Below are 22,205 nucleotides of genomic sequence, written 5' to 3' on the forward strand. Positions count from 1 at the left end.
TTAATATGGCTCTTAATATGGATTAAGAGGCTTAAGAAGCCTTAATCTTATGAGTCTCTTATTTTATTTCAATAATGCACTTTAGCATTATCTCTATATTTTTGCTGAATTTTTAAATTCCATTCTCTATATAAATACATTGAAAACTTGACTTTAGAGCTCGGTCAAAACGAGTTCTATAAAATAAAATCGAGTTGGGCCACAAGCCAGTCAAGTGTGCCAACGACTTATTTGTCACTAGAGCTGTTTTGTTTTTTGTTTTCCTCTGAAAAACACTGACGTGTGGGCGGTCGAACAGACTGACACCCGGCCAGCCTAAGGTCAGGCGTTCACCAGTGCGTATGAGTAATAATTTCTTAATTGTCGCATTAAACAATTAACGGCCTGCACAATCTATAAATAAATACCCAGTTTCCAGTCTAGCTATACTCTTTAGCATCTTATTCATATTTTTTTCAAGTGCAATAATCATTTTTGTTTGCACAAAAATTTTCTCTGGTTATTTTGGGTTTTATTTTTGCTCGCTTCGCTGCCTTTAATTGTTTATGTAAATTAGAACTTTTGTATGAGCCACTTAAGTACACACGACGAGGAAGTGAATGTGCGCATCAGAAAATCCAGCTGAGTATATAATTTGGCTACTTTTAGCCGGGCTGGACCGACTCTGACTGATTCACCTGCCAAACAAAGGTGTGAAGTACATGTCGTTGAGAGGCTTGGCCGCAAGACCGCAAAAAAAAACCAAAGCTCCCGGATTTTTGTTCGCTCTAAATTGGATAGGCCAATGTGGCCAACGTTCGACAGTCCATCCATCTTCATATGTGTCCCGGGTCCACTATTGTCCACTCCCGTGTCCAGCTTCCAGTCCCCCACTCTTCACTGTCCCCACTTCCTTTTCCTGTTCAGGCAAATTAGCTTGGCCTGCCGGCCGTCAGTCAGTTAGCCAAGTTAACGTACACGCTTTTGTCATACTCGTCTAGACTTTCGTTTGATTGAGCGCAGCGTTAACTGAGAGATGACAAGAGACATCTCTGTCACGGCTGTTGCCAGGTCAGCCAGCCAGACAACTAACAGCCATAAGTATCCCCAGCCCCGGCCACCTCTTTCATCCAATTTTTAGACCGGACCAGCTCTCCGGTCTTCGGTCTTCGGTCCCAGGTTCAATGCTTCAATTAAATTTGCTGTCAATCATTTTTCAGCTTCACACGTTTGTTAACAAAAATCAACAAAATATAAAAAATCGTGAACATTTTTATGACTTGTTTTGATTTGGCGAAAATAACTGAAAGGTGTCTGCTCTTTGGTAGCTAAATGGAATATTTTGATTTTCACTCAAAACGATTTTTTTCAAAAAATTATACAAGTATTTAAAATAAAGTACGTTTATCATAGAGCTTATGGGAAGTGTAAGATATTTTATTATCTTAAAGAAGCCTTTAAACCTCATAATGAATTCTAGAAAAAAAACTGCATTCTCGCCTCCAAGCCCCTAACTCAGGTTTACCTTTCCTGGAACTTTAAATCCGATTTCTAGAAAGATCCCTTTTGTCACTCTTGATCTTCATTTATCATCGATTTACACCTTTGTCATAGGCTCTGGTGGCATATGCTTCATCTACCGCCCACTGTCGATCCCAATCTTTAGTTTTCCAGACAAAAGATATAAAACAGAAGTCGGAACACTTTGTCGACCTGCCCACAAGCCCACCGATTTGCTTTGGGCCGTGAGAACTGTGCCAGGTGAATGCCACTCGCCCATTGTCATCCGAGAGCTGGGGAAGCGTTGGAAACTTGCACTATTTTTACCTATTTTCTTGTGCAATTATTTATAATAGCGCCCGGTTTCAGGAACGACCAGACACACCGTCGCAGGTACGGCTCTACCTCTCAGACCCTGTCTCCTGGTCCGCAGTTCATTAAGGGTAATGCATGCCAAAAAATAAAAAGGACCCAGGCAGAACAAAAAGATTGAAAGGGCGAGACACAGTGTCGGAAATATATACACACAGACATTACCCAGCCAGACTGGAGCATACCCACGTGTATCTGAGTACCCGTAGTATCCGTGGGATGCCGATGTCCCGCCCTCAACAACCGTCCGGACTCCGGATACGTAAGTCCTTAATGAACGCCTGTCGCCTAGCACCTGCTGCAGTTCTTAAGAAAATGTTCCCTCATTTGTCGGTGCCCATATCCTGCAGGTAGGGTTTCCGAAGTGATTTCTGCCACAGTCCTTTACCCTAACCGTTTATAAATAATTAAATTGCAGAAAGTTTCGTCCGGCAGTATTGATTTTTTAAGTAGAGTTTCTGGAAGTTTGTCTGTAAATAATGGGATTATTCAAAGACAGTATGATTTTAAAATTGAATTCCCGGTGGTCTGACCATTTCAAGAACCTGTCTGGGGTTTCCCAACTAAGACGGCCAACTTCCGCCAATCAAAGCCATACTACTTACGCTTCAGGAAGATATATGTTTTCCCCACCCAGCCCCTGATCCTCTTGTGTTGCCAAACAGAAGTCGTACATGTGTTCGGGCGCTTTTGTTTTTACCGCCTGCCCGTCACATATGTCATGAGCAAAGTAAAGAAGTCTCATATTTCCCAACATTTGCTTATTAACGTTGCTACTTGAAGGACCCTCGTGTGAAATGGCTATGGCTCTGGTCCCGCCCCTTTTATGACGTGCTAATGGGCGGTAAATATTTTGTAAGCTTCATTGATTTTCATGAATGTGGCGGCGAGCTGGCATGGCAGGGGGATACGTATTTCAAGTGGGTCATGTGAAACGAAGAAGCCGAATGACATGCAAACAAATCTACCTCATAAAACTGAAAAAATGATAAATGATTTCGATGGGGACTGAAAAATTGTAAAGCAAGTGTTACGTATCGCACATCCTTGTTTACTTCCGGCTTCGCCCATCGAAAAAAAAAGTGGGAAACTTGCTCCTAATTTAACCGCCTAACTTGGCCATAAATTATTAATTTATACTTAAAATATTGAGCGGTAAAACTAGTTGCTTTTCCGCCAAAATGAAAATGAAAAACTGGTCAAGTGGTCGTGAGTGACAACCAACCGCCTTGGCAACCGCTCTCAATCAGTCTTGTGCTCGATACTGGCTCCAGACTGGCCGACCGCCTAGAGAGTGAAATCTTGGCCAGAAAAACAAGTGGCTGGAACATGTGGCTCGAAAGATTTATCAGATGGTCTCCTGCGAGGCACCGCACAACAATATACCAGAGTCATCATCATTAACCGAGGCGGTCTTTTGTCATTTCCATCACACAAAAGGATGTAGGTGGAGATCCAAGAAGTTTATGATAAATGAAATTTTTGCACTAAGCGTTAGACCAAACTTTTGTTGTTTCGTTTCAAAGAAAGGATATGGGAGTGGGGGCTAGCAATGGTGGGTTGACAGGCTCCATCATTATTGTAATTTTCGAAGAAAACACGCACGTCTTCGGTTTCAGTTGGCCACTGGCCAGAAGTGGTTTTTGGCCAGCTGACCGAGAGACACCATGTGTGATTGATTGTAATTGAGGTTGGTAAAAGTTGTTGGTGTCAATGTCAAGAGTGTCAAGAGTGAAACGGAATTGGTCCACAAATAAATGCCGTTTGACACTTTTGTCCCGAAACAAAGCATTCTTCAAAGTTTCACATTAGTCAGCAATATTTGCCGGAAAATTGTATAGAAAAGATCTGAGGGATACTGCCGTTCTGTCTTGAATTCCTAACCCAGAAGTGGTCTTCTAAATTGGATAAAAAAAAATAGAAGCTCAGACCCTTGACCCTTTTCCCAGCTGCGTAAAAAGCGTAGACTCATCTAATTAACACAGAAACCCAGCTAAGCTCTGGCAAAACTATACAAATAAAAAATAATTTATGCTGCCCATTAAACCCGAAAAAAATGTGTATATAAAGTCAGTTTTCTTTTCTTTAAAGCTGCCAACAATTTCACTTGCGAAAGCGCCGAGAGCACAGAGAAAAGCCAAAAGCAAAATAGAGTTTGGAGTTTTTCGAGGGCCGTTTCGTAATTTTTCAGTCGGCGAGTGAGAAGCTCAAACTGCACATTAACACGTTCCGAAATGGGTTCAGAGACATTGCCAAATTATGAAATTAAAGCAAACAAAAACAAAACAAAAATCTTGGGAAAGTTTTTCGGGGGTCTGGTCTGAAAATGTGTCACTGTGGTGGAAAAATATGAATGAAATCCAGCTACAATCACAATCAAACAAAAACTGAAATAAAGACAAAGCCAAATTCGAGTTTGGCTCTATCGCACTTTGTATCTCCAACTACTTGGGTCATAATTACTTGGGCCCCGAAAAAGTTACAGAGGGGGTGTAAAGGGTGCTCCAACTCAGACTTTAATGAGCAGCTTACGAAATGGTTTTTGGTCGAGTATCTGTCTATTTTTGTCGTCGCATCTTAAAGATGCGTTCAGGTCTAACATTTCTCCAACTCGCGTGAAATGGAGCTACAAGTTACAGTTGTTTTATCGTTAATTAAAATGTGCCATAAGCGTGAATTTTAATTAATTTAATTGCTTAACAAAAAAAACTGAAACGTTTACGGAAAAATTTCAAGTTGCATTCCTCAAAGGAATTCGAACTCTGAAACGGATTAAGATATTCCCCAGCGATCGAGATAAATACTTGTATGTGGACTTGGCTTTAAAAAATATCTGATATAATACAAGTAGAGCTGACTAATTGATGCCGTCAAGTGGCAATCCCCCCTTTTAAGCGAAAGTATCTCGTTTTCGTAGCTGTCGCTGGTGTTATTTGTTTTTATTTGCCATAAATTTCCATAACGCGCTTAGCTGGCTTACTCATTGCCAGTTGTCTGCCGGCGAGATCGGGCGACAAGTGAATCAGCAGATGATCTTTTCTATATACGTATGTTTATATCTTTGTATATATAGTACGAAAGCTGGCACGAGTATCTACGTTTCTTGTAGCTTCAATACCCAAACAACTGACGCAAGTTCATTCAAAAAATTTCTGCTTATTACGAATTAAAAATAAATTTTTTCGTTTCTCTGTTTTTGCCAAATTGTTTCAGATACGTGATTTGTATGCAAATTGCAATTTTAAATGTATTTTTGCTCTTTTTTGTTTTCATTTTTAATAAGCAACAGCAAAAATAAACTGTATCTGATGGATGCAAATTACTATATCGCTGATGCTGGGTGACATTGCAAAGCGTTTTTCATGTTTAAACATAAAAATTAAAATGCCTGTGGTTTGTATTTATGGTTTTTTCTCTCTGTCCCTCCCCCCCTCTCTCTTTTGGCCATTTTCTGTGGTCTTCCGGAGTGAATAAATTTCATTAATGTGGCCAATCGTAAAGTGGACTAATAGTCGAGTTGTTGTGGCTGATAGGTCAGTTTATCGTAAAATTCATGTTTTGAATCCGTTGCCATTGTTTATGGAGGCATTTTCGTTTATAATATGTTTTGGTTTTTAACGAGATTTTTGTTTGATGCTTTAGGGAATTGAGTAATTTGGTTAATTTAGAGAGTTTAAGGAAAATCAATAAAGGCCTACCCATGGGCAAGATTGGTATTCGATTAAAAAGATTCCAATATTCCTACCAAGCTTAATATTGGCTAAACATATTCTACAGACTTCAGACAAGCTTAATCCTATCATTTAAAATATATTCTATGGCTTAGAAACCTAATAAGCTAATAACTTCTAATTGGCCTAAACCCCACTTCATCTCCATGTCCCTTGAATTCCACCGCCTTCAAACTGTCAAAAACTGGCATCTTCCCCCATTTGACTTTCACATTTCAGAGCCATCAAGTGAATGTCAACACTTGTCTCACCATCACTTCTTCAAAGACCAAACTTAATTTGTGTTTAGTTGGCTTTTTGTTTTCATAACTGGAGCAGGAAAGTGTCATTCTTCATTTAGGAAGCTAATTTCTGTGGTTTTTGCGAAATCATGACAACAATTTGTGGATTTATTTAGAACAAATTTCGTTCATGCTGACATTTGACACTAAAGTTAAGTGTTTGGCCACCGAGAGCTGTTGCAATCGCTCAAAAGTGAACCACTTAAAAGTTTTGTCATTGGCGATATGATGGAATTCTGAAAGTCAAGCCTCTCGGTATTTTCCGGCTAATTTAAGGCCAAGACGAGGGGAACGGCGTGAGAGAGAGAGCTGTGTTGCCTTGAGGGTAATTTAGAGTCATTGTTCTTTTTGGCTCGTCCTCGCCTCTCCTAGCCACTTTGCTGCCTGCCCTTTTTCATCCTCAACAAGCCGCACTAATGAGCGCCGTGGCATGCATAATGCAAAAGCCCACCGCCCAACGCCCTACGCCCACTAACATGCCGCCCACCACAAGTAACATAATCGCTGCCGTCAAGTGCAGCGCGTCGCTTGGGGTAGGAAACACGTAAAAAGATACAGAGATACTGAGATACTTCCTTGTCCAAGTGGGTAAAGCGACCCGGGTGAGCCACAGTCGAGTGCGCACACACCAAACTAATGACAATATCAAATTACATGCGAAGCTAGCAGAGCAGCTGGAAAATTTGCATGACACACTTAGGCCTACGGATGCAAAGATACTGGATACTGGAAGACTCTGCAAGATACTCAAAAGCTCAGATACCGAGTGGAGCAGACTGAAAAGCCACTGGGAGTGGTCGTCTTAAATCCTCAGTTGTCCACAACTTTTGCACGGCTTTTCGGTATCTGGCTGGTTGGTTGGCTGGCTGGCAGTTTGTCAATGACTTGTTAGCCATGGCATTTTCTCTCAGCCATGGCAATTTCTAAAACCTCGAGAGCCAGCAACTTTTGTGCAGAAAATGAAAGTAATTTGCAAAAGCCACGAATCGTCTTCTTTAATCAACGAACAACACAAAGATCGTGTGCCTGTGGCAAGTCAATGGAAGATGTGCTGCGAATTGCACAGAAAGAAAGGTGATAGTTAAGAATTAATAAAAATAACTATTTAAATTTTAAATAAATCTTTATAAAATTAGCAATGAAAATTTAATAGTTTTCACTCATATTTTTAATGAAAATATTGCATAGCACTTCCGTTGAAAATTTTTCTCTCTGTCGATAGTTGTATGTGAAAGTCGTTGAGGGTCGCCGTGGATTGAATCGAATCGGATCGAGAAGCTGCGAAGCTCAAGTCTCAACGAAAGTGTGTCCAAAGACCAGACTATATGGCTAATGAAATTAACTCGGACTTGGCTCAGTTGGTCTCCTTGGTTAGCCGGTAAATTGGGACGCCAGTTGGCGCTTAATTGAAATGCTGAGGAGTGTACATATTGTACAGTGACAGAAAGATAAGAATATGACAAATAAGGAAGCGATTTACGATGCCAGTTTCTTCCAGTTTCTCGATTAAGTCTGGCTAATGGACAAATTACACCGAGAGATAAGACCTGGAAATACTTGTTTATGGAATAAAACCACAATAGATAAAATATGTGAAAGTTAAAAATTACTTGGGGCGTTTTTTGGGGGCTACCCCAGTCCAGTAATTACAGGAAACCTAATCTTTTCGGCATTTCTTTAACCTCTAGTTCTTTTCTAAATCATGATCAGGAAATTATGGCCCATCAGGGCTTGTTTCAAACATTCAATTTCCTCATTTCTCACGATCAAGCTCTTCGGCATTCAAGTGCATCATGCCACTCACATTTGGAGCCCCTTCGTCTGGAGTATTTTTTTTTGTTTTACCTTTGCATGTAAGTCGAGGCAACAAATTAACTTCCTGGCTAGTTATCTTCGGGCCCACCCAATTAATCAAAAATCAGAAAAAAATGCAGAGGGTGGAGAAAACATTCACGCGATCCAGCTAAAGTGGTTCCTCGCCGATCGTTTCTGAAACCTGCACATTACTCACTTCGATAAGGTAATCGGAGAAGCCGAGAATCGACTTGGCGGGAATTCTACGGGGGATTCTATCAAAAGCTTTCCACTTACTGACGTCACCAGATGGATTATCAATATCAGGGTCTAAGCGAGCACTTACCTAGAAAGAGAAAAAATAAAATGGGAAAAGAATGTTAATAATTTGCTGAAAAATGAGTCAAGTGCCAAGGATGATGGCGCAGTCAGATCACCAAGCGGAACCAGAATGTACAATTCGAGTGTGTGTTTGTGACATTTAATTGAGTGCGAAATTAATGTTTTTATTGAGGGTTAGCGAACTCTTTGCCATTAATTGCTAGATATGGTAGGACTGCCAGATCGTTGATCTTGTCTGGCGAAAAAAAAAAATATATGCAACTGCCATTAAAACGATTCGGTGGCCGCAGATGTTTCCGTTTTTCGCTGGTTTATTTTGAGAAGGAAAAGGCTTTTCATCTTTTGCTTGGTGTCAGCTTCGATTTTAGATGTCTGGGTGGTGCAGACACAGAGTCACAAGCATACAACATGCAACACATTGACCCTGAACGGATGGAAACAAAGCGTTGCATTGTTCGCGCCCGATGAGTGAGTGGCGTCTGTAATTGGCCGTTGGGGGGGATCGGCTTTCATAATTATTAGAGGAATTTTTCGAAAGGCGGAAGTGGTAGATGGTAGTCTGCTCTAACAAGATAAAGAATACGTACCATTCTACCTGATGGTTAACACAATTCTCAGAGTGCCTCCCAAGGCCCGAGTCATCGTCATAAATAACTCTGAATAATTCCTATTGACAGCCGAACATTTTAGATGTCGCCTCTAAAATCGGCCCACAATCAAAATTTCAAACTTAAACGAAACTTGAAATATTTTTCGAGTAATTTTTCCATATTCGGCAGGTCGGCCAAAAAAGGCTAAACAATTTTTTGTCTATTTCAGTATTTTAGCGCGTGGCCATATACAAACTTAGAGATCTACTTTGACGAAATTTGTTTAAGCTTTTGGTTTTATTTTCTGACTTGGGAGTCGCAGGCCGAAACGAACTTATCGTTAGAGGTTTATCTTATCGGGGCGGGTGCAACTTTTTTTTTTGTCAAGCTCTCTTGATGCAATTTCCAAAGATACAAAATTCTGTGAGAATTGCGTCATTGCGAGAACTGGGGGCTTTTGGGGCTTTATGTAAACTCTTAAGTGATTAGGGTCAGGCCGTTAATTAGCTGAGAAGAAGACCAATAAATGAAAGTGGGTGAGTTGGGGCGGTGGTGGCCACCTAAGTGCGGTGGCTTTGAAGTGCACTAGCTCTAGAGTCACAAATTAAATTTGGCCCCACAGACAGCAAGTCGTGGGAGCTCGAAACTAAATGGAATTTCGTATCGATTTCAATTAAATATTTACAAGCAAGTAACATGTGGCTGGACAACGTATTCAATGCAATTTTTTTCGTTCTCGGTGTACGGGGGGTACAACTGAAGTCATCAAGGTAAACAAAATTAATATCAGTTGAGTTGTGGTGGCTTCCACCGACTGTCTGCCTCGGTTCTACCCATTCAACTGTCACAGGTCACAGGCAAAAAGGAAAAAAATAAAAGAAAACATTTCCCTGTCATGCCCGAAATGCAACAAAGCCGGCTCAGGACTCGGGGACAATTGCACACACGGGTCAGCAGAGGTGCACTAACCAAGCAGTACAAAAAAAAAAAAAAATTGGCCAAAAAGGAATCAAGTGAATATTGCCGGTTACCAATATCAATAGCCATGGCCAATCCATTGTTCTCGTTTTCGAGAACAGCTGCCAGTTTCCTGTGTCGGATTTCGGATTTTGGCTTGGTTTTTCTTCATCGAATATGTTGGAAATGTTTTAAGGGGAGGGTAAGGTATTAAATTTTTTTTTTTTTAATTTTTTTTTTATTTTTTAAATTGAATGCATAATATTTGAAGAATATTGTGTCAAAATTTCAAGTCAATTAAAGCAAAATTGACGAAGTTATTAGTTATTGACGAAGTTGCTCATAAACGTTTTACACTGGATTTTTTTGTGTTTAAAACTTTAAAGCGTTTTTCCCACAACTCACGTTTTCAAAGTCGGTGCCCCTCATAACTTCAAAACTACTGCACCGATCCTTTTGAAATTTTAAACACTATTTCTGTACATATTTTACGAGGTAACGCTGTCGAGTTTTTTTTTTTTTTGTTCATAATTTTGATTTTGCAATGACAAATTAACCGATTTTTTCCCCAAAAAATTGAGTTTTTCACTTCAAAGTCTTCGAAAAAATTAAAAAATTGCAATTTTCAAAAAACCTTCACAGCGTTACCTGGGGCGAACTATTATCTAACGAATGAACTTTCATTTTTTGATTACAAATGATCCAGCACCGAGTTATGAGGGGCACCGCAATTCAACTTTTTTTGGCGACACGTCCGGACAATTGCTACCATTGCCATATTTTTAAAATATTTTTTTGTAAAAATTTGATAAAACATTCTTCTAATGTCATACTTTAATATACCGTTGGTTGAATAAATAAATTTTAACTGTGCCGTCAGGAAAAAAGTCACAAAAAAATGGCTTTTTTCGCATGATTTGACCTTACCCTCCCCTTAAAAAATTTACTTCCGCTCCCCGGGGTATAGATTTTAGTGCTGAATTATATGTGGCATATCTGAAGTATAACGCTGGCGGCCAAATCAAATATGATTTTCCAACTGCCACAAAGAAAAATGACTTTGAATTGAATTTTATTTTATGTCGCAGCTCTCCTTGTCTGTTTTTTCCTTCATTTTACTGCACTCCAGTCCTATCCCACTCCAAAATAAATTGCCTTTATATAGATTTTGCTGATGCCGCGACTGCATTATGGGGATATTATTCTCCATCCTTTCTTTTATTTTTTTTTTGTGTTTGCCATTTATCTTCCTGCGGCAGACTTGGTCTGGCCGAAACCTGTTTGCCTTGGAGGCTTTTCTCCCTTTTTTTTCCTGGCTCTCTGCTCTATAAATCGAATCATGTAATAACATAAAAAGAAGGGAATTTGATTGATATCGTTTAGCCATTTTATGTAAGTCAAATGCTCGGAACCGCAAAATTTCATTAACTTTTAGCAGCTGCCCGCATATCAAGCAGCAGATGCCATAATTAATAGCCTGCTGGTAGACGGTTGGGAGCACCCTCTCTATATGATGTGGTTTATATGAATAATAGACAGCTGGCCTTTTGCAAAAAATTAAATTATTATTGAGATTTACAGCTCGGACATGTAATAGTTTTTTCCCATTAATTTTACCTAATAAATTTATCCAAGTTTATTGAAAAGCCTTTGCCTATTCTGACATCACAGTCGTTTTAATGACCCACTTGGATGGGTATCGATTGCCATTCGCCGTTCTAGCATTCACTTATCAATCGTTATATACCATTATACACTCTACTCGGATAAATAACAGTTTTGAAAGCAACTCGATAACTTGTGCGTTTTCCACCACTCATCATCTTAACTTGGCCCAAAGCTGACAGCTAGAGCTGGTTCTTCTTGGCTTCAGCCGGCGGCCGAAAAAAGCGAATTGTCAGCCCCGAGATCTCGAAATGAAATTGAAAATTACAGAGCTCCATGTCGGGGACTGTCTGTAACTGACGACTGATCGTAAACCGGTTGGGGTATTGTGGGGCGGTGGTTCGTTCGGTGGTCGATTGGTGGTGGTGCCCATGCGCCGGAAAACCTGTCCAACGATTCGCTCTACTCCAAGCCATGAAGACAATATAATGGCTCAGAGCCAGCCGCTCAATGGCGCATCAATTATGTTAATGAAGCTTCGAATGTGTCTTGATATTGAAAAAAAAATAAGAAGAATAACGAAGTTGTACAGGTTTTTTTTCCTCTCAGTTTTTTTGAAAATAAAGCGGCCGGCTTGGACGCGGCTCTAGCCGGTTTTTCTTTGTTTTTTTACCCTGTCCACCTAAATGTCAGCTGCTAAACAATGAGCCACAATCGACCAGAAACTCCTAAAGTGCAATTTGCATATGTCGACCTACACCTTCACGCTTTTCAACTGAAACTACCCCGGTCTTCCAGCTGGGTTGTAATTCGGATTCTTGGCATCTCTTCTCGTTTGGAGATTTGTTTATGCTTCTAACATGTTGACCGCCACCGGCTAAATAGATACTCTGCGACCCTGAGCTGATTTATCTTGGAGCTTATGACAGCCGCACGTACACGCTGTAAAAGCTTGTAAATATTTCTAGCTTGCTAGTAGAAATGCCAGGCAAAATGTCAAACTGAATTTGTTGCCATGTTGCTGGCACAGCAGGGAAATACTTTAATATTGTGTATTGCATATTAAAAGTTGGGGTTGCGTAATGTCGGCAGCTTTTTAGGAAAGTTCATGGTAGATTTGGTAAACAGTAAAAATTATATGACATTTTTATGGGCTTGTAAAGATTTATTTGGAAAATATAAGATTCGGCTTTCCAGTTTATAACAAAGTCTTCTTTTTATAACTATTTATATTTTATTAATATTTTATATCTGTGTAAACTAAATTCTTAGCCAGAGAACACTGTGGTAACCCCTTGTAATGCTCAACTTTGCATGCTTACTGATTTCATGGTGCACTTGCCCCCTGCTATGGTGCAGTGGTGCACACTGAGTTTGATGTGGGAGGGCGGTATAATGGCTGGGTAGTTGGGTGGTTGGGTGGTTGGGTGGTGGTTGCCTTGGCAAAGTCAATTGCTGGCATTTTGCTATGTCGTTGGTTTATGAAGATTATTATGGCTACGATTATGATTATTGCATTCACATATATTTTTTAGCTGCTTCACACTGCATTTAATGCAACGCTGATTCTTTGAGGGTTTATGGGATGCATAAAAAAAAGGCTTCCATCAGGGATTATTATTCAACTACAAAAGGCCAGGATTAAACTAAATTGTATAACATCCAAACCAACAAAAAAATATTAAAAAAATCAAGTTAAACCATTAGCCAAAGTTTTTTTTTGTGGGGAATTGGTGGAAAGTGCCATTAAAGTGAAATCAAAGCGAATAGTTTGCTAAAAATAAAAGGAAACCAAGAACCAATCAAGTCCAAAACCATGCCAATAAACTCTATTTAAGGAAACTAGGAATTATCTAAATATCGGGAAAATGCGATCGTACCATATCGGGCCTGAAGTACACCTGTTGCGTATACATAGAGCTTTTCAGGGAGGACGTCTTATCCGGGAATAGAATGCATTTCCCGGGCGTTGATGTGGCTGTTGGGTTTGTTGCATTGCCGGGTGTCAGATTCTGGTGGGGATGGCCCACGCCCACATCGGTTTTCTGGGCGGTCAGGCTGCTCGTCGAATTTACTTTGGAGGCGTGCGAGAGGCGTTTCATATGCGTCCACATCTGATGCCACGGCGCCGTCTCTTTCTAAATTCGTTGTTCATTTGGGGTTTCATTTGTCGGTGGGTGGGTGGTTGGGTTGGTTGTCGATAGTATTTGTTGTTGTTGTTGTTTGTTTGTGGGCGGAAAGGTAGAAACGCGGGGCGGGTATTGAGTAAATCATTTTTTTTTGCGGTTATGTAAGAGAGAGGTTTGTTTTGGTTTTGGGTTTTCATTTGAGTTTGTGTGGGGGGTACGAAAAAAACAGAAATAAATGGGAATTTTATAGTCAATTAATTTTTTTTGCCAATTTTCAACTTATTTAAACTAAAATTTATATATTTTAGAGGTCTCTTTATAGAGTTTGGAATATAATAGAAACTGATTTATAATTATTAAAATTATACAAAAACTTGTATAGTTGTATACTGTGGGTTTGTGTTTCTATTATAATATTTTGGTATTTAAATGTATTTTTATAAAAAAATGTTTCTTATCTTTAATATTATCCCCCCATTTCGAATAGAAGAACCCCTACTCCTGTGCTATATTTTTTTACAACATATGATATCCACACGCACTTGGCACCCACTTAGCACTCGTCACCCTCTTCCCATTCCCATTCAGTACACCCTCCCCCAAGAGCATTCGCCCAACTATGATGTCATAGGAAGCCAAGTGTGCTACCAATTTTAATTCTATTTGCCTGGTTTGGGTTTTATTTTACTGGCGAGTTGGTATGATGTCAACTTTGGGCCATCGGGTGGCGGCTCATTGCCGCCGGCGCTGTGTTTTAAAATAAAAACCAGAATTCCACGATAAGAGGCCAATATAGATGGAGTACTACCCGACTGCAGCTGATAAGCTTTCGTAATAATTATAAGAATTTGGCCCGATTGGGTTGACTAATTTGATCGACAAGTTAGGAGACAAGAAAGCGTATCGAATTCCAAAGAAAATTTATGAGCACAGTTGTTGAGGTAGGTGAACTATTAATAGGGTTGAAGAAATCGATCCATTTAAGTGAGTCATTTGCATTAAAGTGGGGGACTACAACTTCAATAAAAACTTCTTCCTTTTAAAGTGGATAGTAAAATTCTAGAAAACTAGACTTAAAGTACGATGATGAATTACTCTACTCCACATAATACCATTAGAGTTTACTCCACCCTTAATGATGTGTGAGTGCAGCACTCCTTGGTCCTATTATACCATTAAAAGCTCGTAAAAAACAACGTCTAGGCTGGACAACACACCTTCAGCCCCATCATCATCACGTCATTATCTTGATCAGTAGAATTTATGTTGGAAATCCCAATGCGGTCGGCAAATGCATTAAGAGTTTGTGCCCTTGTAGCTGAATGCGGTTATGGTTATGGTTAGGGGGTCGGTTCTCCTGGTATCCAAAGAACCCCCATTTCAGGGGGAAAAAAAGCCCTGCTCGTATGTGGAACATGCCACTCACACCCCAAACACATACACACTACTTACACGCAGTTCGCACTAATCAAATGAAAACAATTTCCGTTTGTCATGCAAACAGTTGCTGCAACATAGCAGCAACCTACCCCCAAAAAAAGAGTTAAGTGCATTGGGGGACACTGACAAAAAATCTGAATGAAAACTATATAGTTTTGGGTTAGCAAAAACCCTAGAAAGGGTGCAGTTTCTTTCAGTGGATGACAAGTGGAGAACGGAAGCAATGAAAATGGTCAGCCAGCAATTGCCCCTTAGCTCGTGCGAGTATTTGTGTGTGGGCTTGGGTCTGTGTTTTGGGCTGCCCCATTCTGAGGCACACACACATGTGCCTGCATATTGTGGCAGTTGCCATGACCCCGGGTTTATTGCATGAACCTCTCTCCCTTGCTCTGTTACTCCCTTTTTGTATTTCTATAGTATAAACAATTCATTAAAACGGGAAATGGCAATTATAAAGAAATTATACACAAAGCCAGAGAGCAATGAATAATTTTTGTTGTGTTGCACCGTAGACTGGGGCAGAATGGGGCGTGGCCCCCAAAGGCCTATGCCGATATTTTGCTGAATATTTAATGCCTAAGACCTGCTTTAAGTGAGGCAAGTGCATGTTGCAGCAGCAGCCCCCCACATAGTTGCAAACTTGGGAAACAAATGCCTGCCTTACTCACGCATTCGACTTGCAACAGCAACAGCAACTTGCAACTTGATTGCAATGCGGCAGCTGCCGACAGTGTCTTCCACATCATCTTTGGCTGCATGCATCTTGTTGGCATGCCTCGTTTAACTTTAAGGGGCGGTGCTGGAGGGCGCTTAACTCAATTGCATATGCAACATTTCTGTGCAGTAGCAACAGTAGAAACGGCAACAAACTGCAATCTTGACTGTGCCGGCATGCAACATGTTGATGTAATATGCAAATTGTATGCCGTTGCCATTGTCTTGAGAGATTTCCTAAGAAACATTTCTCCAAGAAAACACAACATTGCTGTCTTCGCATAAAACGAGGAAGCTGACAAAGCCTCCAGATAGGGCCTTGAAAATGATGGGTAGTATGGGAAGATATTTTCTAGGGTTGGCTTAATAATAGATATCCAGAAGAAAGCTTCTTGAATTTGTTTACCCAAAATATTTAAAAGAAAGCAACTGCAGGCTATATAAGCAGGCAGCAGACATAACAAGCCCACCATATGTTTCTTTATGTTCCAACAAGTATACAAAATAAATTAAAATTTTTTTCGTTTTCGAACAAATTGAACCATTTGCTGGTTAACACAGTTTTCTGATCTTCCCCCGAGGTCAACCCTTTCACACTCCCAATTTACAAGCTCCATGCACTTAATGCAATCTATCAAAATGCATTAAAAAAAAAGAAGAATTACAGATGTGATGTCTGCGGAATTTAGTGGGTCACTGTGGAGCAGATTAATTGTGATGTATCACTTTTCACGCCCGTTTGGAGGGAAACCAAATGGAGATGTCTACTATCCCAACATCAAAACGTTCCGCCAGACCCAATAAAAGTAAAAGCCACAAAAATATTTAATGCAATTTTCAGATTCCCCACCAAAAACCAAAAACAAAATGTAACCCAAAAATTAGCTTTAAGAGGGAAAAACAAAGAAAAACATTTTCCATTGGCATTTCCTTTTTTTGCATTTGTGATTTGGCTCCCCTTTTACCCCAATTCGGTAACAGAAATTGCACTTCTGTGTGCCATTTGGTTTTTCCGACTTGACTGGAAAATTCCCTCGCGAACTGACAGCAGCTGCCTCTGGGCAGGCTGGCTAACCACCCCCATCCATGCAGCCTCTCAAAGAGCCTATCAAGGCTCCTCAGCCTCCTCGGTCCCCTTTTATTTGCATTAAGCCCAGCCATTTATTTGTATATTTTATTGTGGAGCATATTTTCCGCTAAAGTTTTCCTCTCTTTTTCGCCTTTATGAATGAAAGCCCCGAAGAGGGGTTGCCACTCCGAGTGTGTGTGTGTGTGGTGTGGTGTGGGGAGTGTGTGTTTGGGGGCGTTAGGCGGTGGGCAGTGGGTGGGGTTGAATGAAATGATTTTCTCTGTATTATTTTCTTTTTTTTCTTGTCTCAATTTTATTTTTACGCATTTCTTGCGTGTCGTCTTTGCATCGCTTTTGTCTTTTCTCGACTAGCGTTTTCCCCCCAAAAATATTTCTCTCGTCTTGTTTGTTTAGTTTACGTTTAGTTTATCCAAGGGGTTTCCGAGGGGGTTAGCTCCATTTTCTGGCTGCCCCGATAAGAGAAATGTGTGTGGCGCTCACTTGTCTCTCGATTTATTCAACGATTTTTCGGGGCCTTGCGTGTTGGATGGCAATTCGGAAAATCAAATGGCCAAACTACTCAAATTACCCGACTGCAGCGTGGCTTAACCCCACTGAAATTCTATTTTATATTTATTTATTTACCTTTTGGCGGTTACTAGGTCTACGGTTATAGTTCTTCTTTACCCCATTTCTTGTACGGACTTTGGTTGGTGTTTCTATTTATAGCCGAATTTATGGCCAACTAATTGAAGGGAAGGGTTAAATCGAGATCAGATTACGCGTTTTTGGAATAGTTTCTAGTTCACACGAGGTTTCTTTTCTAGCTATTTTATGTATTAGATATAATTAAGTCTAGTTGGAAATATAGTAGATGTGTCATCTCAAAAATCATTGATATTAATACCTGACTTTTGCATTTGTTCAATTAAGTATGATTCATCTCTTGATTTGTGATTTGTTGCAAACTTTATGAGACCCCAGTGGATCTTACCTCACCCATTTCTTCAGCTGATCTTCCCCTACCTCTTTTTAAACACAAATCCCTCCATTTCTGACTCATTCATCCAAACCGAAACCCAACTCAACTGAACCCAAACCAGCAACCATTCAACACTCAACACAACACTCGCATTTGCTGACCATTTCTAAGGCCTCTCTGTGCATTCAGCCATGTAAAGTACAAAAAACATGTACTTTTCATTTATCATTCATTTTTTGTACATTTTTTTTTGTTATTTTTAATTTGTTGCAAAAACACAGAATACAACAGAACAGTGGCGAACATAACATTTTCATATATTCGTGTGGAATGTGTGCCGTTAAATTGAATTGCGCGCCAAAAGAGCAGAAAATAAATTGACATTGAATGTACAATTTATTGAAATTGTTTACGTGGGCACTGGGTCCTCCTAACATTGCTAAGGGTCGTTATGAAAAAAATTGCCATGCAAAACGATGAAAATAGAAATGAAAGAGATTTCTCTCTAAAGGGGGGGTCGGTCTTTTCACTGGAACCACCTTTCTGCTCCAGATGCGCCCTGAGTTGGCCCTTCTGCAACTGCACTCGAGTGCAACGATGCAAGATGGACACGGTCTTTTCGGACTCCAACTCCAACTCCGACTCGCCGGACTCTAAGAGACACTCTGTGTGGGTCAAATATAAGTACAATGTATCTCACATAGAGCCACATAGTCCGGCTCTTTGGCTGGCGGGCACGTAGCTTTGCTTTTGCTGTTTTCAGATTTCTTTGGCTTTCCATTTTGGCCCCCTAGACTGGCGCTTCCTACACTTGGAGAGATGAAAGTAGTACTGAACTTTGATATAAAGGAATAAGACTTTTATAAAAATTACTATTGAACTAAAATGCGATAAAAAGGAGGATGTTTATTTGATTAATTCATTATAAAATTATTGTAGGACCTAATGTAATTTTCTTTAAGTGTTTCTTATAACCATCACTCCCATTTCCCGACTCTCTGGTTACCGCTTTTGGCCCCCGGTTTTGTCTTCGCTCGATGGCGTCTGCCGCACTTTTGCTCATATTTCGCATGGCCAACTAACGGGCAACAGGCCGCGTTGTCTTTGGGCCAATGCCTTTTTAAGTGTGACTAATTATGACTCGACGGCAGTCGGTCGGACACTTGAGGTGTTGTATTCTGTTGGCGCGGGTTCAACGCTCCGAGATTCTACCTTTCTGCCCCCAAAAAAGGCTGACACACGCCAGCGACCTGCTAACATTTTCAAGCCTTGCGCAATCTACAATATCGATTCCAAAGTTTTTGGGGGAAAATCCTGCAAGATTTAGGAGACCAAGGGACGCCATCGATTGGTACGTAGGCACAAGGAATAAAAAATAGAGTAGTTTGCCAAAAGCAAACTGCAGCTAAGGGCTGAGAAGAAGTTTTCTCGAATTATGCAGGCAATTTGGGCCGAAAAACTCTTACGTACAATTTGTTACGATTTGACAAGCTGCAGGAGAGGGCCGAAAAGCCCATTTCGCCAGAGCCCAGGTAATCAGTCTTGGCTTGGCCCAGGGCCAAACAGAATTGATGATGTGATGTAAGAACTGTGAATCGGTTGGGCAAGCCAACGCAAAGATAACCCAGAGATAAATGGCTTATGGCATGCAGTATTTCCCCGTGATACTTGGCATTATCTCCCCAATCATTCACATTTGTTCCAAGATAAATACTTCCCGTCCACCATCGAGATAAGGTCTCACAAAATCCTATCTAAATTCCATGTTCGTTCTATGATATCTAAGAACTACGACCCAGCGCCAGCGCCATCGCCATTGTTATTGTCTGCCTAATAGATATATTTCGCAATTCATTATCTCAGTTTATGTTTCCTACCTGAGCAACATGGTTCTAGCTAGCCTACCTGGCCAGCCCAACAGAAACCCGGCTAGCCCTCGGTTCTCGTAACCAGTAAGCTTTAAAGAAATAAAAATTGAGCAGAGCCTAAGAGGCTTTGGCCAGATGATGAGACCCGGCCGGTACCGTCAAGATAAAAAACCGCCTGCGATAAGAGCGTTAACAAAATAATAACAAAATAAAAAGCATTTACATATAGCCAGAAGGTCGTCTTCGGACAGTCCTCTCAGACGGGCAGTCAGTCACCTATAGCCTCCAGGGGAGCCCAGGGAGGCGGACCAGGGGGACTTGGGCCATTAGTGAAATGGCCCTGTCAAGAACTGCGGCTTGGCCAGCAAAAAAATGTGTATATGGCTTATTTGGTTTAGCCATCTTCTCTCCATCCTCTAATGGCTTCCTTGGGCCTTCCTCTGGAAAAAGCTTGCCTCATTCGGTTTTAGTGTAAGGTAACCACTAATTTGCAGCATTGTCGAGACATTTGTTTTGGTTATGGAGCAAATCTAATAAGAGCTTTATGGGGATTGAAGAGGTCGAATATCTAATTGAACATTCAAGGGATCAGGCATGGCGATACATCATTGGGGCTTTAGATGGGGATAAAAAAAGCTATTTAAATATTTTAGAATGTAGAGGTTATGGGAAGAGTATTTGATTAAAAAACCAGAGAGATTAGACTCTAGAGAAACTGTACTCTAAACAGAATATCAGACTTTAATCAGGTTTGTGATTTTAGAAGCAAACGTGATAGACTTGAAGGTTTTTAGAATGTAATTAAACTAAAGAAACTTCTCAACTAATTGCTTTGGTAAATCTCCTTCTATTTCTAATTAATTTTAGAGTCTCTTATTTATTTCTATATGACGTAAGCTTTATAAATATATCTTTCAGAGAATTTGAGGAATTTCCCTGAAGGAAATACAAAAGATCTTCTCTCGGCCATTTATCAAGCTTTCAAGGTATCCGAGAATTAGTTGACGAAAAATTTCAATAAATTAAAAGATAAAAATATATGTATATGGCCCGAACAGATTCCCAAGATGATTTTGCGGCGATAATGGACCAGGTTACTTGGGTACTTGGTACCTTCATTATCAAATCCTCCCCCCTCTCCTGCTCACAGGTCCCCGCCACCCTTAATTGTAATTTATATCCTATGATGTGTGAGTGTCTGTGTGTGTTTGCTGGAAAGTTGTAGGAACTCACCTTGGGATCCAAAACACTGCGCTCCAGGCTATCTTCACGATTCATGGTTGTGGCGGTGCTGCCGGTGCCGGAGCTTCCCCCCTCTCGCTGGCTGCTACGCTCACGCTCCCGTCCCCGTTCCCGCTCCTGATGCTCCAACCGCAGACGTGCCCGCTCCACACGCGCCAGTGTCGGACTGTCGAGTATGGAGGGGGCCCGGGAGGGTGGACGGGAGTTGTTCGCTGCATTCGTGTGCAATTGCTGCAATTGTTGTTGCAGCTGCTGCTGCTGCTGGTGGTGGTGCTGATTCTGCTGGTGGAGCGTCTCCAGCGTGGCGCTGTTGTTGGAGGAGGTCGAGCCCGGGGTGGGCGTGGCCGAGGATGACGAGTTGGTCATGGTCGCCGTCGACGTTGTGGATACGGATATCGATGTGGATGTGGTATGGTGCATGAGCATTTTCCGTTCTTTAACTTAGTCTAAGCCGTAGAATTTTAAGATATATTGTTGCTTTTGTTGTTGCCAAGCTCTTGGCTTGGATCGTTGGATTTAGCGGTAACTTAACTGCAACGCTTGCTTATTATTTATGGGGAATGTTGCACTTTTTGAGTTGAGATTGAGTTAACTGTGGGTGGAGAAGTGAAGGAGGTTTTTCCATTAGGCTCTGGCTAAGGCAATTAGGAAACTTTCCAAGCAAAAAACTTATAAAAGTTTAAAGGTCTCTAAAGTTTTAGTCTTGTGTTTGGTTTCTGTTTAATGTTTAAAAGTTAAAGCCCCGCTTTCAAAGAAAATTCGCAATTTCGGACTCTGATCGTAAAGGTATTTGTCAAAATCTACAAGCCATTAAACCTTAGTCTTTTTTTTAGAGCCAATAACCTATTGACACCTTTGGTTATTTATGCCTGCCGCAATTGCATTTCTTATCATTACTAGCCATTCCGCTCACTTAATTTATGACTCCTCTATCTGTCGCTGGCAGCCGCCAATTTTGGCTAGTTATTATTACCATTTTCCTTTCAACAATCGACAAAGGAGTGCTGCAGCCAAAAAATAGCAAAAAGAAGCTAAATATAATAATAATAAATAAGAAAAAACTAAACAAAAACCAAGACAAGAGCAGCACTCAGTCAATAATTTTCACAAAACTGGTTTTCTTTTTCGGGTTTTTATTTTTCAGGTCTGATGCTGAAGTCTGTTGCAGGTAGTTTTTACTTTCGCACAATAAACACGGTGTGGATCGGTTGATATCTTTAAAGGAGGGTGGGAGGGTAGTGCGGCCGAGAGGGTCTGACAACTGCAAAGTGCATGCCGAAAGATACAAAAGTATCTTTTGGCATTCGCACCGATTCTTGGCCACTTTTCGTGCCGTTTATTGGCTGTTTGGCGTTTCAGTTTGTTTGCTGACGTCGGTTGGGGTTCTTATTATTTATACAATATTTTTCTTGGCGCGTAGCTTTCGCATCTGAGATGCCAAACACGTTTGTTTTCATATTTCCGCCGACATATTAATTCTTGAATTTGGTTTCATTGGTAATTGGTTGGTTTGATGCACATACTTTTTTATTTAGATATTTATTTGATTTAGATTGATTTTATTGGCAGCACGTCGCGTCGTATTTCTTTGCGGTTTCTTCTTGTTTCTC

General features: G+C 40.6%; 1 protein-coding gene across 4 annotated transcripts in view; it reads right to left on the minus strand.

The window, feature by feature from the left end:
• LOC108124474 (homeobox protein 9) overlaps positions 1–21,199 on the minus strand; it is a 35,226-nt gene extending 14,027 nt beyond the window's left edge. For 3 of the 4 annotated variants that reach the window (XM_043212667.2, XM_043212669.2, XM_043212668.2), the window contains exons 1-2: positions 20,587–21,199; positions 13,032–13,289 (exon numbers count right to left, since the gene is read on the minus strand). In XM_043212667.2, the coding sequence (XP_043068602.1) occupies positions 13,032–13,289; positions 20,587–21,021 (693 nt within the window). In that variant the 5' untranslated portion in view covers positions 21,022–21,199. The remainder of the gene's footprint in view (positions 1–13,031; positions 13,290–20,586) is intronic. The other variant, XM_043212670.2, reaches the window with a different exon arrangement.
• Positions 21,200–22,205: the final 1,006 nt, after the last annotated feature.

The sequence above is a fragment of the Drosophila bipectinata genome, chromosome 2L, assembly GCF_030179905.1.
Source record: "Drosophila bipectinata strain 14024-0381.07 chromosome 2L, DbipHiC1v2, whole genome shotgun sequence".
In the NCBI taxonomy this organism is placed as follows: domain Eukaryota; kingdom Metazoa; phylum Arthropoda; class Insecta; order Diptera; family Drosophilidae; genus Drosophila; species Drosophila bipectinata.